Here is a 20,197-nt window from a genome sequence, read left to right as displayed (position 1 = left end):
CATTGCGGTGTATATTATTTGATAATTATTAATATATAAAATATATTATATGTATACACATTTTTGTAGCCATTTAATATTTGTACCCAGCTGAGGTGAAGCATACTATTTTCTGTACTGTTGGGTAGTTAAATAGTAGTTTAATCTCCAACAATGTTAAATTTTCTATAAATTGTTCATATGATCTGTCCAAAAATCTTAAATTGGAAAGTAATTGTAAGTAACTGTGCAGAGTTCAGTAAATGTTGAAGTGCAGCAGTGCCTTTCCTGCATTTTGTGTTGTTTGTGTTCATAAACACCTGACTCATTACTGTATCATCACACACCACAGGTGGATCCCTCTCCATTCTATGAAGCATGTGTGTTTGACTCATGTGCTTGTGACACCGGTGGAGACTGCGAGTGCTTCTGCACTGCTGTGGCCGCTTACGCTGAATCCTGTAATCAAGCTGGAGTCTGTGTACGATGGAGAACCCCTAAAATCTGCCGTAAGTAACCATGAAGAAACTTTTCTTGTTGAGTTCAGTCAGGATACAGTTCATACAATTCTTACGATCTAAATTACAATTTCAAGACATCAGGACTTCATAAGGTCAACCAAAAGTACCCTAATTTTTTTTTAGCTAAATACCTCTTGGGGTAACCCTTTACAATATGCTCCACAACAATGTGGATAGCTACTATGGAGCTGTGCAAATGAGAAACAAATCAGGAATGACCTGATAATGAATCATTAATGAGTAGTTCCTGAGTAACTCAGAATCATTCGGTAAGTATCTGTGAATCCGAATAATCTTTCTTCATGAGTAATTCTATCTTTGTGCATCCAAAAGTAGCGATACAAAGAGTTGAGTTGTGGTGATTAGCGCAGTTAAGGAGGCTGTGGCCCACTGTGAGTCTGTGTCCCATCACCTCCCTCATGTCTGTCTTCCTCCCCAGCTAACTACATTCAGTTCAGTCCTGTTTATGTGCTCAAATCTTTATCAACAGCTGAGCAGCAACGAACTGTTGCTGAAACACTTTACATTAGTAACAAAGTAAAAAACAAACACTTAAAAGTGTGGCTAAAAAATCTCATATATCTGCTTGTGGATATCAATACATCAAGAAAAGGGTGAAGGCTTTATTCTAAGCCTGAATGAGCTTGATCATCTGTCCACATGCTCCCCATGGTGTCACCCCATCAACTGCATGGCTGGTCTCGCTCGGTCGGGTTGGCTCACAGGTTGGTGTTCCTCTCACGTCAGCAGCCATACATGGAGCTGGGTGTTGGCTTCATTTCATTTAGGTTGATGAATTTGGTGCAGATGCAGAAACTACACCAAAATACTTCAGGAATGAGGGTCATGATTCCCTGTCTATCATAGTGGCAACAAAACGTTGCTCTGGGCATTCACCTGCAGCACAGCTCTCTCAAGCATCCCTATCTCTACTCTTGCTGCCTTCTTGTGTATCTCGTCGGGCAGCATCATATTAGGTAAGACCTGCCCTCTTGAGATTGAGATCAACTCATCAGAATTGCTTCTGTTTTTTTTTTCTTCCCTTTTATGCCTGCATGCGGGAGACAGCCAGGGCCGGAGGCATTATGTTTTCAAGTTGTCCATGCGTCTTTCCATCTGTCCTTTTCTCATGAATGTGATATCTCAGTAACACCTTGAGGGAATTTCTTCAAATTTGGCACAAACATTTATTTGGACAAGGATGAATTGATTAGATTTTGTTGGTCAAAGGTCAAGGTCACTGTGACCTTTTCTGAGTAAATCACCATCCAGTCAACACTGGCAACATGAATTTCAAAATGCTTTACGCTCAACACTAAGGCTGAAGCCTCTCTCGTTGGTTGATATCTGTTGAGCCTTATAGCACTGGTCTCGTGTAACCGGCCTCGCCTGACTGAAGGACAACTACTTTGATCTCTACATCACATGCATCCACAGAGGGTGCAAATGGCAGGCTGAAGTCTGGAGCTTTCAGCACCACTGAACAAAATAGCCTAGATCTGAGCTACAACCTCCTGACACTCCTCAACCCATACGCGTTTCACATTTTTTTGTAACAGATTGATCGATGGTGAATGAAGAAAGACATTAAAATCTGCATTTACCCAAGGGAAATCAACAATAGCCTGGACTTAAGCTGCTCTCACAAGCACAGCCCAGCAGCCCATGTATATGCCTTTCCTCTTTCCAAACTCACATAGGGCTGTTGGTAGATTCACTACTTGTTGGTTTGTTTCTCTCATCTGCTCAAAACCCATCTGGAGAGAAACTAAACCAATATACTCAAGGAATTGGGGTCATTATTTGTCCATCACAATCTCTAAAAAATTGCTCTGTGCATTCATCTGCTGCACCCCACTTTCAAGCATCCATATCTCTACTCTCGACTTCTTGGCGTGTGCCTTCTTGCAGGCTCATATTCGATAGGACGTTTCCTCTTCAGATTATTCACCGATAAAAACATGGCTTGGCTTGGAAGCTTCTGGCAGCAGGACCCGTTCAGGCTGCTGTGATATTGATGTAATCGTGTCAGGGAACTTCAGCATGTCTGTCCAGGTCCACACACCGTAATGAGTGGGGCTTAAGACACCCTGAACTGTGGTCAAGGCTGCTCACTTGCTCAAGTGAAAGCAATTCATGGCTGATACAACATGCTCTGACACTGTTTTCAGCATGTGGTGCCAGTGAAGCTTTTGTGCAGCTTCTTAAGAGATGCTCCAAGGTTCTCCAACTTGGGCAAAGGGTGCACGTCAGTGCCTCAATCTTGCCCCAGGACTAGAAATTGGAGTTGGCAGAACATCATATGGATCAACTTGATGTGTGAGGTCTCTACCTGCCATGTGACGTTTTGTGCCTTGCGGTCTCCATATCGTACCCTGTTCAAACATCTAATCATCAAGGGAGATCATGCCACATGAATTTGCTGCCTACGTCTGATGTCTGAATGTTTAAATGAAATCAGCTGTATCTTGCAGACTGCAGTTGAAGATCTTGTCAAGCTTCTTGACCCGTTTCTCTGTAATCAAAGTTAAAATTATTCTCAACTCTGTCCTAAAGCAATACTAGGGACTTTGATTTTTCATTAATGAAAGCCTGGATGGCATCATGCAGTGCTCTTGGTACTAGGGTCTTCGCACTATGAATCAGCTGCCTTGACAAGAATGTCAAGGAAAAAAGGTAGAGGTGCAACAAAATTAAAATGAAAACTATATTTAAAAATAATTTTCATTCTACTCCAAAGCATACTACTTCCATGGTGATAATAAAGTTGAACACAAAACGGACTACTCATTTTCATTTTAAACTGGGGTAGTAGTGTGTGTGAGGTTGGAGAAACTGGCTTTTCATCACTTACCACAGGATGCTTCTTCCTCCATGATTACCACACCACTGAGGTGCCCTAGAGCTTTTCAGTGGCCACTGGTTGAGGCTGCCTTTGTAATGGGTGTAGGTGTGTGTAACTGTGTAATTTTGAGCTCTGTGTTCCTTTAAAAAGACAGTACCACTTTAAGCAAAATAAAATTGCAACCTGGACTTAATTTTAAGTATATATACACACGTTCCTTCAGCCTCCTCTGACAACCAGACATCATTTAATTCAAATGTTATTTCTAGAAATATTTTCATCTTTGCAAAGTTTGTTGCTATCTAAGATAGATAACAACCATTAATGTAATGCTAATTAACGGTTAATAGAACACCTCTAAAGTGGAGTGATACATGTAGTTAAAAGTCCCAGTGCTGTTGTACTCTATATCAGCACTCATGGAATAGCTCTCTACCAATCATCACATGTTCGGAACTAATGGTTGATATATATATACAGACCCTTTCCAAAAATTAGAATATCATGGAAAAGTTGTTTAATTTTCCATAATTCCATTCAAAAAGTTAAACTTTCATAGATTATAGAGTCAAGGCCCACAATTTAAACGATTTCAAGTATTTATTTGTTTATTTTTACATAATTTGGGCTTCCAGCTCATAAAACCCACAAAAACAGGAATTCAAAAAATTAAAATACTGTGAAGAAATCACCATTTACTTCTCAGTTTTACAGAAAAAAAAGAAAGAAATTAGGATCACATCAAATCAATCAAAATATGGTACTTTCAAAACGATATGTCAATCTTCAATACTTGGTTGGGAATCCCTCTGCCTTAATCACTGCCTCGATGCGACGTGGCATTGAGGCAATCAGCCTGTGGCATTGCCTGGGAGTTATGGAAGCCCAGATTTCCTTGATGCTTGCTGTCAGCTCTTCTTTGTTGTTGGGTCTGGTGGTCCTCATTTTCCTCTTGAGAATACCCCATAGATTCTCAATGGGGTTTAGGTCCGGCGAGTTGGCTGGCCAGTCAAGCACTGTGATGGCATGGGCATCAAACCAGGTTTTGGTGCTTCTGGCAGTATGGGAAGGGGCCAGGTCCTGCTGGAAGATGAAATCTGCATCTCCATACAGATCCTCAGCAGAAGGAATCATGAAGTCCTCTAAAACATTCTGGTAGACTGTTGCGGTGACCTTGGATTTAAGAAAGCTGAGTTTACCAACACCTGCACCGGACATTGCACCCCAAATCATGACTGACTGTGGATATTTCACACTGGACCTCAAGCAGCTTGGGTTCTGTTCCTCACCCGTCTTCCTCCAAACCCTTGGACCTTGATTCCCGAATGAAAGGCACACTTTACTTTCATCGGAAAAGAGGACCTTGGACCACTTGCCAACGGTCCAGTCCTTCTTCTCCTTGGCCCAGTTGAGACGCTTCCTACGTTGGCTCAGGTTCAGAAGTGGCTTGACACAAGGAACCCGACAGTTGTAGCCCATCTCCCGGATGCGTCGGAATGTGGTGGTTTTTGAAGCTGTGACTCCCGCCATCTCTGCCAGATTCTTGAATCTTCTCTGTTTGATAATCCGCTGAAGCCCACGGTCATCTCTTTTGCTGGTGCATCTTCTCCTGCCACATTTTGCCCTTCCACTAGACTTTCCATTGATATGCTTGGACACAGCACTCTGTGAACAGCCAGCCTCCTTAGCTATGAACTTTTGTGGCTTAACCATCCTATGGAGGGTATCAATGATGGTCTTCTGGCCAGTTGTCATGTCTGCAGTCTTCCCCATATTGAACCGAACTCAGTTTAAAACACTCAGTTTAAAAAATTCATGCCCTGCAAAATTTGGTCTGATTTCTTCACAGTATTCTAATTTTTTGAATTCCTGTTTTTGTGGGTTTTATGAGCTAGAAGCCCAAATTATGTAAAAAATAAACAAATAAATACTTGAAATCGTTTAAATTGTGAGCCCTGAATCTATAATCTATGAAAGTTTAACTTTTTGAATGGAATTATGGAAATTAAACAACTTTTCCATGATATTCTAATTTTTTGGAAAGGGTCTGTATATATATATATATATATATATATATATATTTCTCTTCCTTGTAGATATACATATGTATTTATAGATATACATATGCATATATGCATATGTATATATATATATATATATATATATATATATATATATAATATATATATATATATACTGTATGTATATATATATATATAAGGAAGAGAAAAACTATATCTATAAAAAACAAGTTAGACATCACAATATATAATCAAATCTTAAAAAATTATTTCCTGTATTTGAAATCTATTGAACGAAAACATAGGCTTTGCAGCTTTCATAAGTCATTCAAAATATGTAATCGTATGAAGTATTGGTAGCGGAAGTGTGCCTTAGATAGATTTATAAAGTACCTAGATTTCTTAGAGCATGACATGCCATGGAATCCCGTCATTCAGTCCTTTGGGGGATAACATTTGCAAATTGAATAGCCAGTGTAATTCTCTTCTATTAAGAATCAATGTTACCACCTCTCTGAGGTAGAGCTCATTTCATATGAAAATTAAATGGAAATAGTTATTACAAAAAAGGTCTTTTTCAAGGTAATTGAGATCAATATTGAAATGCTCTGGTTTATGGACAAGGTAGCAGGTCTGTCTAGTATAAAGGGAAAAATAAGGCTATGTACAAGCACACATCTAAAATCATCAGTAAGCTCACTGAATAGTCCAGTCTACAACATGAAAATACTGAATACATTTTATTATCTTTTTTCAGCGATCTTCTGTGATTACTACAATCCCCCTGGTGAATGCGAATGGCACTACATGCCATGTGGATCTCCTTGTATGAAAACCTGCAGGAACCCTTCAGGCAGCTGCTCTACACAGATACCTCCATTAGAAGGTAGATACGTTTTTTTTTATAATTTGGCCTAATCTGCTAATCAAATTAAACTGAAAATTCAAGACTGACTATTGAACACATCAATTTTCTTTTCTACATTGGTTGTATTTGTTACACTTGCATTTGAAAAAACCTGTATGTTCTAGTGTATGAACAACTGTTTGTTTTTTAATTAGGTTGCTATCCAAAATGTCCTTCTGCTCAGCCCTACTTTGATGAGGATACAATGACATGTGTTTTAAAAGAACAATGTGGATGCTATGATAACGAGGGGCGACACTATGATAATGGTGACAAAGTGCCAACAACTGAAAATTGTCATACCTGGTAGGTCTTGCATGTCTTGCATGTTCCAATGGAGGTAATATACTGTAGCTTTGTGGCAGCTTCAAATGAAATGAAAAGGAAAGTCAGAACTAACCATGTATATCATGTTTTTTTTCTTTTGAAGTACATGCAGTTCAATGACCATCACATGCCATTACGATGTCCAAGGTATACAAAGAATTGGAGAGATTGTAGGTTTTAAAAATACATACTAGGGTAGGTTAGGTCAATATGTCAATAATACATCTCCTCTCTTTTTACAGCCTGTACTTGCACATATAATGGAACGAAATATCTCCATGGCGAAACCATCTATAACACAACAGATGGACATGGTAACTGCATCACAGCAGTGTGTGGGAAGAATGGTACCATTGACAGGAGTTCACACCCATGCCCAGAACCAACACCAACAACACGAATGCCTACTGCCACCACTACTACAACCAACCAGACTCCAACCACCTTTGTTTTTACATCAACCACACCAGGTATTGGGGAGGTATTCCTTTTGGAGACTGAAGACTTAATCAGCTATGTAAGATAAAAATTTATCACATAAACAATGTCTGTATTATGTGTGTCCACAGTCTCTCTTCCAGTCACATGCAGTCCTTGTGAATGGTCGCCATGGTATGATACCAGCTTTCCCACACTGGGAACTCCAGGAGGAGACAATGAAACTTACCAAAACATCAAAGCGGCAGGACACAAGATATGTGATGTGCCAAGCCAGATCCAGTGCAGGGCAGAGAAATTCCCGAATGTGTCCATTGACAATGTGGGACAAGTGGTGCAATGTAATCTAGCTAAGGGGCTGACATGCAGAAATGAAGACCAGTCAGGGCCACTGCCATTGTGCTTTAACTATCAAATCAGAGTTATGTGTTGTGACTATAGTGCATGCCCAACAAAGCCTGCTCCATCGTCAATACCTCCAAGCTCAACCACAAAGCCCCCAGTAATACCAACAACAACAAGACATGTTACCAAAACACCTTGCCAGGAAATATGCTTCTGGTCAAAATGGATAAGTGCAGATTACCCTGAATATGGCCCTGGAGGTGGGGACAATGAAAGCATCAAAAGTATCATCCAGAAAGGATATGACATTTGTGATAATCCAGTAGCAGTGGAGTGTCAGGCTGTACATTATCCAGGGGTTCCATTACAACAATTAAAGCAAACGGTAACATGTAACAAACAAATAGGTCTTGTGTGTAAGAACATCTTACAAATACCCCCCATATGTTTAGATTATGAGATAAAAGTAAAGTGTTGCAAGACACCACAATGCAACACGACACAGAGTCCTATAAGTACTACTATTGCAACTCAGCCACCTTCAACTACTAGTACCCCAACTAAAACAGCTTCAACTCAGCCACCATCAACTACTACTTCCACAACTACACCTTCTACCACAACTGAAACAGCTACAACTCAGCCACCTTTAACTACCGCTTCCACCACTAAACCTTCTACACCAACTGAAACAAGTACAACTAAACCACCTTCAACTATAACGTCAACCACTGTACCTTCTACTACAACTGTGACTACTACAACACAACCGCCTTCAACTGCTACTTCAACCACGACACCTTCAACTCCAACTAAAACAGCTTCAACTCAGCCATCTTCAACTACTACTTCCACCACTACACCTTCTACCCCAACTAAAGCAGCTTCAACTCAGCCACCTTCAACTACTACTTCCACCACTACACCTTCTACCCCAACTGAAACGGCTACAACTCAGCCAACTTCAACTACTACTTCCACAACTACACCTCCTACCCCAACTAAAACAGTTTCAACTCAACCACCTTCAACTACTACTTCCACCACTACACCTTCTACCACAACTGAAACAGCTACAACTCAACCACCTTCAACTACCACTTTCACCACTACACCTTCTACCACAACTGAAACAGCTACAACTCAACCACCTTCAACTACTACTTCCACAACTACACCTTCTACTACAACTGAAACAACTACTTCTCACCCAACTACACCTGCACCTTGCCCTGATGGACATAATATGACATGTGGATGGTCAGAATGGATTAATCTTGGCCAACCCACACCAGGCCTTAACGGTGGAGAAGATGAATCTATCCAGAAAGTAATCTCTGCTGGTTACCACATTTGCCCACTTCCCACTGAAGTCGAGTGTAGAGCTGTTCTTTACCCAACACTTTCCATGTCACAGGTGGGACAAGCTGTAACTTGTAACAAAGATGTGGGCCTCATATGCCACAATGACCAACAAGGGCCTCAAGGACAATGTTTTGATTATAAGATTAGATTCAAATGTTGTGTCTGTCCAAAAACCTCACCTCCTTCTACAACAATTCCGACTACAACACCAAGAACCACTGTTACTACGACCACGCCTTTTACCACAACCAAAACTGCTACTACTCAACCACCTTCAACTACTACTTCTACCACTAAACCTTCTACCCCAACTGAAACAGCTACAACTCAACCACCTTCAACTACTACTTCAACCACGACACCTTCAACTCCAACTAAAACAGCTTCAACTCAGCCATCTTCAACTACTACTTCCACCACTACACCTTCTACCCCAACTAAAGCAGCTTCAACTCAGCCACCTTCAACTACTACTTCCACCACTACACCTTCTACCCCAACTGAAACGGCTACAACTCAGCCAACTTCAACTACTACTTCCACAACTACACCTCCTACCCCAACTAAAACAGTTTCAACTCAACCACCTTCAACTACTACTTCCACCACTACACCTTCTACCACAACTGAAACAGCTACAACTCAACCACCTTCAACTACCACTTTCACCACTAGGCCTTCTACCACAACTGAAACAGCTACAACTCAACCACCTTCAACTACTACTTCCACAACTACACCTTCTACTACAACTGAAACAACTACTTCTCACCCAACTACAACTGCACCTTGCCCTGATGGACATAATATGACATGTGGATGGTCAGAATGGATTAATCTTGGCCAACCCACACCAGGCCTTAACGGTGGAGAAGATGAATCTATCCAGAAAGTAATCTCTGCTGGTTACCACATTTGCCCACTTCCCACTGAAGTCGAATGTAGAGCTGTTCTTTACCCAACACTTTCCATGTCACAGGTGGGACAAGCTGTAACTTGTAACAAAGATGTGGGCCTCATATGCCACAATGACCAACAAGGGCTTCAAGGACAATGTTTTGATTATAAGATTAGATTCAAATGTTGTGTCTGTCCAAAAACCTCACCTCCTTCTACAACAATTCCGACTACAACACCAAGAACCACTGTTACTACCACCACACCTTTTACCACAACCAAAACTGCTACTACTCAACCACCTTCAACTACTACTTCTACCACTAAACCTTCTACCCCAACTGAAACATCTACAACTCAACCACCTTCAACTACTACTTCCACAACTACACCTCCTACCCCAACTAAAACAGTTTCAACTCAACCACCTTCAACTACTACTTCCACCACTACACCTTCTACCACAACTGAAACAGCTACAACTCAACCACCTTCAACTACCACTTTCACCACTACACCTTCTACCACAACTGAAACAGCTACAACTCAACCACCTTCAACTACTACTTCCACAACTACACCTTCTACTACAACTGAAACAACTACTTCTCACCCAACTACACCTGCACCTTGCCCTGATGGACATAATATGACATGTGGATGGTCAGAATGGATTAATCTTGGCCAACCCACACCAGGCCTTAACGGTGGAGAAGATGAATCTATCCAGAAAGTAATCTCTGCTGGTTACCACATTTGCCCACTTCCCACTGAAGTCGAGTGTAGAGCTGTTCTTTACCCAACACTTTCCATGTCACAGGTGGGACAATCTGTAACTTGTAACAAAGATGTGGGCCTCATATGCCACAATGACCAACAAGGGCCTCAAGGACAATGTTTTGATTATAAGATTAGATTCAAATGTTGTGTCTGTCCAAAAACCTCACCTCCTTCTACAACAATTCCGACTACAACACCAAGAACCACTGTTACTACCACCACACCTTTTACCACAACCAAAACTGCTACTACTCAACCACCTTCAACAACTACTTCTACCACTAAACCTTCTACCCCAACTGAAACAGCTACAACTCAACCACCTTCAACTACTACTTCAACCACGACACCTTCAACTCCAACTAAAACAGCTTCAACTCAGCCATCTTCAACTACTACTTCCACCACTACACCTTCTACCCCAACTAAAGCAGCTTCAACTCAGCCACCTTCAACTACTACTTCCACCACTACACCTTCTACCCCAACTGAAACGGCTACAACTCAGCCAACTTCAACTACTACTTCCACCACTACACCTTCTACCACAACTGAAACAGCTACAACTCAACCACCTTCAACTACCACTTTCACCACTAGGCCTTCTACCACAACTGAAACAGCTACAACTCAACCACCTTCAACTACTACTTCCACAACTACACCTTCTACTACAACTGAAACAACTACTTCTCACCCAACTACACCTGCACCTTGCCCTGATGGACATAATATGACATGTGGATGGTCAGAATGGATTAATCTTGGCCAACCCACACCAGGCCTTAACGGTGGAGAAGATGAATCTATCCAGAAAGTAATCTCTGCTGGTTACCACATTTGCCCACTTCCCACTGAAGTCGAGTGTAGAGCTGTTCTTTACCCAACACTTTCCATGTCACAGGTGGGACAAGCTGTAACTTGTAACAAAGATGTGGGCCTCATATGCCACAATGACCAACAAGGGCCTCAAGGACAATGTTTTGATTATAAGATTAGATTCAAATGTTGTGTCTGTCCAAAAACCTCACCTCCTTCTACAACAATTCCGACTACAACACCAAGAACCACTGTTACTACCACCACACCTTTTACCACAACCAAAAGTGCTACTACTCAACCACCTTCAACTACTACTTCTACCACTAAACCTTCTACCCCAACTGAAACAGCTACAACTCAACCACCTTCAACTACTACTTCAACCACGACACCTTCAACTCCAACTAAAACAGCTTCAACTCAACCATCTTCAACTACTACTTCCACCACTACACCTTCTACCCCAACTGAAGCAGCTTCAACTCAGCCACCTTCAACTACTACTTCCACCACTACACCTTCTACCCCAACTGAAACGGCTACAACTAAGCCAACTTCAACTACTACTTCCACAACTACACCTTCTACTACAACTGAAACAACTACTTCTCACCCAACTACACCTGCACCTTGCCCTGATGGACATAATATGACATGTGGATGGTCAGAATGGATTAATCTTGGCCAACCCACACCAGGCCTTAACGGTGGAGAAGATGAATCTATCCAGAAAGTAATCTCTGCTGGTTACCACATTTGCCCACTTCCCACTGAAGTAGAATGTAGAGCTGTTCTTTACCCAACACTTTCCATGTCACAGGTGGGACAAGCTGTAACTTGTAACAAAAATGTGGGCCTCATATGCCACAATGACCAACAAGGGCCTCAGGGACAATGTTTTGATTATAAGATTAGATTCAAATGTTGTGTCTGTCCAAAAACCTCACCTCCTTCTACAACAATTCCGACTACAACACCAAGAACCACTGTTACTACCACCACACCTTTTACCACAACCAAAACTGCTACTACTCAACCACCTTCAACTACTACTTCTACCACTAAACCTTCTACCCAAACTGAAACAGCTACAACTCAACCACCTTCAACTACTACTTCAACCACGACACCTTCAACTCCAACTAAAACAGCTTCAACTCAGCCATCTTCAACTACTACTTCCACCACTACACCTTCTACCCCAACTAAAGCAGCTTCAACTCAGCCACCTTCAACTACTACTTCCACCACTACACCTTCTACCCCAACTGAAACGGCTACAACTCAGCCAACTTCAACTACTACTTCCACAACTACACCTCCTACCCCAACTAAAACAGTTTCAACTCAACCACCTTCAACTACTACTTCCACCACTACACCTTCTACCACAACTGAAACAGCTACAACTCAACCACCTTCAACTACCACTTTCACCACTACACTTTCTACCACAACTGAAACAGCTACAACTCAACCACCTTCAACTACTACTTCCACAACTACACCTTCTACTACAACTGAAACAACTACTTCTCACCCAACTACACCTGCACCTTGCCCTGATGGACATAACATGACATGTGGATGGTCAGAATGGATTAATCTTGGCCAACCCACACCAGGCCTTAACGGTGGAGAAGATGAATCTATCCAGAAAGTAATCTCTGCTGGTTACCACATTTGCCCACTTCCCACTGAAGTCGAGTGTAGAGCTGTTCTTTACCCAACACTTTCCATGTCACAGGTGGGACAAGCTGTAACTTGTAACAAAGATGTGGGCCTCATATGCCACAATGACCAACAAGGGCCTCAAGGACAATGTTTTGATTATAAGATTAGATTCAAATGTTGTGTCTGTCCAAAAACCTCACCTCCTTCTACAACAATTCCGACTACAACACCAAGAACCACTGTTACTACCACCACACCTTTTACCACAACCAAAACTGCTACTACTCAACCACCTTCAACTACTACTTCTACCACTAAACCTTCTACCCCAACTGAAACAGCTACAACTCAACCACCTTCAACTACTACTTCAACCACGACACCTTCAACTCCAACTAAAACAGCTTCAACTCAACCATCTTCAACTACTACTTCCACCACTACACCTTCTACCTCAACTGAAGCAGCTTCAACTCAGCCACCTTCAACTACTACTTCCACCACTACACCTTCTACCCCAACTGAAACGGCTACAACTCAGCCAACTTCAACTACTACTTCCACAACTACACCTTCTACTACAACTGAAACAACTACTTCTCACCCAACTACACCTGCACCTTGCCCTGATGGACATAATATGACATGTGGATGGTCAGAATGGATTAATCTTGGCCAACCCACACCAGGCCTTAACGGTGGAGAAGATGAATCTATCCAGAAAGTAATCTCTGCTGGTTACCACATTTGCCCACTTCCCACTGAAGTAGAATGTAGAGCTGTTCTTTACCCAACACTTTCCATGTCACAGGTGGGACAAGCTGTAACTTGTAACAAAAATGTGGGCCTCATATGCCACAATGACCAACAAGGTCCTCAAGGACAATGTTTTGATTATAAGATTAGATTCAAATGTTGTGTCTGTCCAAAAACCTCACCTCCTTCTACAACAATTCCGACTACAACACCAAGAACCACTGTTACTACCACCACACCTTTTACCACAACCAAAACTGCTACTACTCAACCACCTTCAACTACTACTTCTACCACTAAACCTTCTACCCCAACTGAAACAGCTACAACTCAACCACCTTCAACTACTACTTCAACCACGACACCTTCAACTCCAACTAAAACAGCTTCAACTCAGCCATCTTCAACTACTACTTCCACCACTACACCTTCTACCCCAACTAAAGCAGCTTCAACTCAGCCACCTTCAACTACTACTTCCACCACTACACCTTCTACCCCAACTGAAACGGCTACAACTCAGCCAACTTCAACTACTACTTCCACCACTACACCTCCTACCCCAACTAAAACAGTTTCAACTCAACCACCTTCAACTACTACTTCCACCACTACACCTTCTACCACAACTGAAACAGCTACAACTCAACCACCTTCAACTACCACTTTCACCACTACACCTTCTACCATAACTGAAACAGCTACAACTCAACCACCTTCAACTACTACTTCCACAACTACACCTTCTACTACAACTGAAACAACTACTTCTCACCCAACTACACCTGCACCTTGCCCTGATGGACATAATATGACATGTGGATGGTCAGAATGGATTAATCTTGGCCAACCCACACCAGGCCTTAACGGTGGAGAAGATGAATCTATCCAGAAAGTAATCTCTGCTGGTTACCACATTTGCCCACTTCCCACTGAAGTCGAATGTAGAGCTGTTCTTTACCCAACACTTTCCATGTCACAGGTGGGACAAGCTGTAACTTGTAACAAAGATGTGGGCCTCATATGCCACAATGACCAACAAGGTCCTCAAGGACAATGTTTTGATTATAAGATTAGATTCAAATGTTGTGTCTGTCCAAAAACCTCACCTCCTTCTACAACAATTCCGACTACAACACCAAGAACCACTGTTACTACCACCACACCTTTTACCACAACCAAAACTGCTACTACTCAACCACCTTCAACTACTACTTCTACCACTAAACCTTCCAACCCAACTGAAACAGCTACAACTCAACCACCTTCAACTACTACTTCAACCACGACACCTTCAACTCCAACTAAAACAGCTTCAACTCAGCCATCTTCAACTACTACTTCCACCACTACACCTTCTACCCCAACTAAAGCAGCTTCAACTCAGCCACCTTCAACTACTACTTCCACCACTACACCTTCTACCCCAACTGAAACGGCTACAACTCAGCCAACTTCAACTACTACTTCCACAACTACACCTCCTACCCCAACTAAAACAGTTTCAACTCAACCACCTTCAACTACTACTTCCACCACTACACCTTCTACCACAACTGAAACAGCTACAACTCAACCACCTTCAACTACCACTTTCACCACTACACCTTCTACCACAACTGAAACAGCTACAACTCAACCACCTTCAACTACTACTTCCACCACTACACCTTCTACCACAACTGAAACAGCTACAACTCAACCACCTTCAACTACCACTTTCACCACTACACCTTCTACCACAACTGAAACAGCTACAACTCAACCACTTTCAACTACTACTTCCACAACTACACCTTCTACTACAACTGAAACAACTACTTCTCACCCAACTACACCTGCACCTTGCCCTGATGGACATAATATGACATGTGGATGGTCAGAATGGATTAATCTTGGCCAACCCACACCAGGCCTTAACGGTGGAGAAGATGAATCTATCCAGAAAGTAATCTCTGCTGGTTACCACATTTGCCCACTTCCCACTGAAGTCGAATGTAGAGCTGTTCTTTACCCAACACTTTCCATGTCACAGGTGGGACAAGCTGTAACTTGTAACAAAGATGTGGGCCTCATATGCCACAATGACCAACAAGGTCCTCAAGGACAATGTTTTGATTATAAGATTAGATTCAAATGTTGTATCTGTCCAAAAACCTCACCTCCTTCTACAACAATTCCGACTACAACACCAAGAACCACTGTTACTACCACCACACCTTTTACCACAACCAAAACTGCTACTACTCAACCACCTTCAACTACTACTTCTACCACTAAACCTTCTACCCCAACTGAAACAGCTACAACTCAACCACCTTCAACTACTACTTCAACCACGACACCTTCAACTCCAACTAAAACAGCTTCAACTCAGCCATCTTCAACTACTACTTCCACCACTACACCTTCTACCCCAACTAAAGCAGCTTCAACTCAGCCACCTTCAACTACTACTTCCACCACTACACCTTCTACCCCAACTGAAACGGCTACAACTCAGCCAACTTCAACTACTACTTCCACAACTACACCTCCTACCCCAACTAAAACAGTTTCAACTCAACCACCTTCAACTACTACTTCCACCACTACACCTTCTACCACAACTGAAACAGCTACAACTCAACCACCTTCAACTACCACTTTCACCACTACACCTTCTACCACAACTGAAACAGCTACAACTCAACCACCTTCAACTACTACTTCCACCACTACACCTTCTACCACAACTGAAACAGCTACAACTCAACCACCTTCAACTACCACTTTCACCACTACACCTTCTACCATAACTGAAACAGCTACAACTCAACCACCTTCAACTACTACTTCCACAACTACACCTTCTACTACAACTGAAACAACTACTTCTCACCCAACTACACCTGCACCTTGCCCTGATGGACATAATATGACATGTGGATGGTCAGAATGGATTAATCTTGGCCAACCCACACCAGGCCTTAATGGTGGAGAAGATGAATCTATCCAGAAAGTAATCTCTGCTGGTTACCACATTTGCCCACTTCCCACTGAAGTCGAATGTAGAGCTGTTCTTTACCCAACACTTTCCATGTCACAGGTGGGACAAGCTGTAACTTGTAACAAAGATGTGGGCCTCATATGCCACAATGACCAACAAGGTCCTCAAGGACAATGTTTTGATTATAAGATTAGATTCAAATGTTGTGTCTGTCCAAAAACCTCACCTCCTTCTACAACAATTCCGACTACAACACCAAGAACCACTGTTACTACCACCACACCTTTTACCACAACCAAAACTGCTACTACTCAACCACCTTCAACTACTACTTCTACCACTAAACCTTCTACCCCAACTGAAACAGCTACAACTCAACCACCTTCAACTACTACTTCAACCACGACACCTTCAACTCCAACTAAAACAGCTTCAACTCAGCCACCTTCAACTACTACTTCCACCACTACACCTTCTACCCCAACTAAAGCAGCTTCAACTCAGCCACCTTCAACTACTACTTCCACCACTACACCTTCTACCCCAACTGAAACGGCTACAACTCAGCCAACTTCAACTACTACTTCCACCACTACACCTCCTACCCCAACTAAAACAGTTTCAACTCAACCACCTTCAACTACTACTTCCACCACTACACCTTCTACCACAACTGAAACAGCTACAACTCAACCACCTTCAACTACCACTTTCACCACTACACCTTCTACCACAACTGAAACAGCTACAACTCAACCACCTTCAACTACTACTTCCACAACTACACCTTCTACTACAACTGAAACAACTACTTCTCACCCAACTACACCTGCACCTTGCCCTGATGGACATAATATGACATGTGGATGGTCAGAATGGATTAATCTTGGCCAACCCACACCAGGCCTTAACGGTGGAGAAGATGAATCTATCCAGAAAGTAATCTCTGCTGGTTACCACATTTGCCCACTTCCCACTGAAGTCGAATGTAGAGCTGTTCTTTACCCAACACTTTCCATGTCACAGGTGGGACAAGCTGTAACTTGTAACAAAGATGTGGGCCTCATATGCCACAATGACCAACAAGGGCCTCAAGGACAATGTTTTGATTATAAGATTAGATTCAAATGTTGTGTCTGTCCAAAAACCTCACCTCCTTCTACAACAATTCCGACTACAACACCAAGAACCACTGTTACTACCACCACACCTTTTACCACAACCAAAACTGCTACTACTCAACCACCTTCAACTACTACTTCTACCACTAAACCTTCTACCCCAACTGAAACAGCTACAACTCAACCACCTTCAACTACTACTTCAACCACGACACCTTCAACTCCAACTAAAACAGCTTCAACTCAGCCATCTTCAACTACTACTTCCACCACTACACCTTCTACCCCAACTAAAGCAGCTTCAACTCAGCCACCTTCAACTACTACTTCCACCACTACACCTTCTACCCCAACTAAAGCAGCTTCAACTCAGCCACCTTCAACTACTATTTCCACCACTACACCTTCTACCCCAACTGAAACGGCTACAACTCAGCCACCTTCAACTACTACTTCAACCACTACACCTTCTACCCCAACTGAAACGGCTACAACTCAGCCAACTTCAACTACTACTTCCACAACTACACCTCCTACCCCAACTAAAACAGTTTCAACTCAACCACCTTCAACTACTACTTCCACCACTACACCTTCTACCACAACTGAAACAGCTACAACTCAACCACCTTCAACTACCACTTTCACCACTACACCTTCTACCACAACTGAAACACCTACAACTCAACCACCTTCAACTACTACTTCCACAACTACACCTTCTACTACAACTGAAACAACTACTTCTCACCCAACTACACCTGCACCTTGCCCTGATGGACATAATATGACATGTGGATGGTCAGAATGGATTAATCTTGGCCAACCCACACCAGGCCTTAACGGTGGAGAAGATGAATCTATCCAGAAAGTAATCTCTGCTGGTTACCACATTTGCCCACTTCCCACTGAAGTCGAGTGTAGAGCTGTTCTTTACCCAACACTTTCCATGTCACAGGTGGGACAAGCTGTAACTTGTAACAAAGATGTGGGCCTCATATGCCACAATGACCAACAATGGCCTCAAGGACAATGTTTTGATTATAAGATTAGATTCAAATGTTGTGTCTGTCCAAAAACCTCACCTCCTTCTACAACAATTCCGACTACAACACCAAGAACCACTGTTACTACCACCACACCTTTTACCACAACCAAAACTGCTACTACTCAACCACCTTCAACTACTACTTCCACCACTACACCTTCTACCCCAACTGAAACAGCTACAACTCAGCCAACTTCAACTACTACTTCCACAACTACACCTCCTACCCCAACTAAAACAGTTTCAACTCAACCACCTTCAACTACTTCAACTACTAGACCTTCTACCCCAACTGAAACAGCTACAACTCAACCACCTTCAACTACTACTTCAACTACTAGACCTTCTTCCACAACTACAACAGCTACGACTCAACCACCTTCAACTGCTACTTACACCACTTCACCTTCTACCCCAACTAAAACAGCTACAACTCAACCACCTTCAACTACTACTTCCACCACTACACCTTCTACCACAACTGAAACACCTACAACTCAACCACCTTCAACTACTACTTCCACAACTACACCTTCTACCACTACTGAAACAACTACTTCTCACCCAACTACACCTGCACCTTGCCCTGATGGACATAATATGACATGTGGATGGTCAGAATGGATTAATCTTGGCCAACCCACACCAGGCCTTGACGGTGGAGAAGATGAATCTATCCAGAAAATAATCTCTGCTGGTTACCACATTTGCCCACTTCCCACTGAAGTCGAGTGTAGAGCTGTTCTTTACCCAACACTTTCCATGTCACAGGTGGGACAAGCTGTGACTTGTAACAAAGATGTGGGCCTCATATGCCACAATGACCAACAAGGGCTTCAAGGACAATGTTTTGATTATAAGATTAGATTCAAATGTTGTGTCTGTCCAAAAACCTCACCTTCTTCTACAACAATTCCGACTACAACACCAAGAACCACTATTACTACCACTACACCTTCTACTACAACTGAAACAACTACAACTCAGCCACCTTCAACTACTACTTCCACCACTACACCTTCTACCCCAACTGAAACAACTACAACTCAGCAGCCTTCAAAGACTACTTCAGCCACTACACCTTCTACTCCAACTAAAACAGCTTCAACTCAGACACCGTCAACTTCTACTTCCACCACTACACCTTCTACCCCAACTAAAGCAGCTTCAACTCAGCCACCTTCAACTACTACTTCCACCACTACACCTTCTACCCCAACTGAAACAGCTACAACTCAGCCATCTACACCTACTTCTTCCATGACTACCACAACTGAGTTAATTTTGACTGGAGGAACCTCTCAACCTGCTACTGGTCGCCATTGCTATTGCTTTCATAATGGTACACACTTCTCTCCTGGT

General features: G+C 42.4%; 1 protein-coding gene across 1 annotated transcript in view; it reads left to right on the top strand.

The window, feature by feature from the left end:
- The window catches only part of LOC130172117 (mucin-2-like), a 41,853-nt gene that overhangs the window by 11,945 nt on the left and 9,711 nt on the right, over nucleotides 1-20,197 (top strand). Inside the window, exons 25-30 of the mRNA XM_056380551.1 lie at nucleotides 332-488; nucleotides 6,124-6,252; nucleotides 6,429-6,579; nucleotides 6,704-6,747; nucleotides 6,843-7,070; nucleotides 7,170-20,195. Of these exons, the coding sequence (XP_056236526.1) occupies nucleotides 332-488; nucleotides 6,124-6,252; nucleotides 6,429-6,579; nucleotides 6,704-6,747; nucleotides 6,843-7,070; nucleotides 7,170-20,195 (13,735 nt within the window). The remainder of the gene's footprint in view (nucleotides 1-331; nucleotides 489-6,123; nucleotides 6,253-6,428; nucleotides 6,580-6,703; nucleotides 6,748-6,842; nucleotides 7,071-7,169; nucleotides 20,196-20,197) is intronic.

Source organism: Seriola aureovittata, chromosome 1, assembly GCF_021018895.1.
Source record: "Seriola aureovittata isolate HTS-2021-v1 ecotype China chromosome 1, ASM2101889v1, whole genome shotgun sequence".
Classification (NCBI taxonomy): domain Eukaryota; kingdom Metazoa; phylum Chordata; class Actinopteri; order Carangiformes; family Carangidae; genus Seriola; species Seriola aureovittata.
Note: the sequence above shows the minus strand (reverse complement) of the source record. Positions and strands in the feature narration are given on the sequence as shown.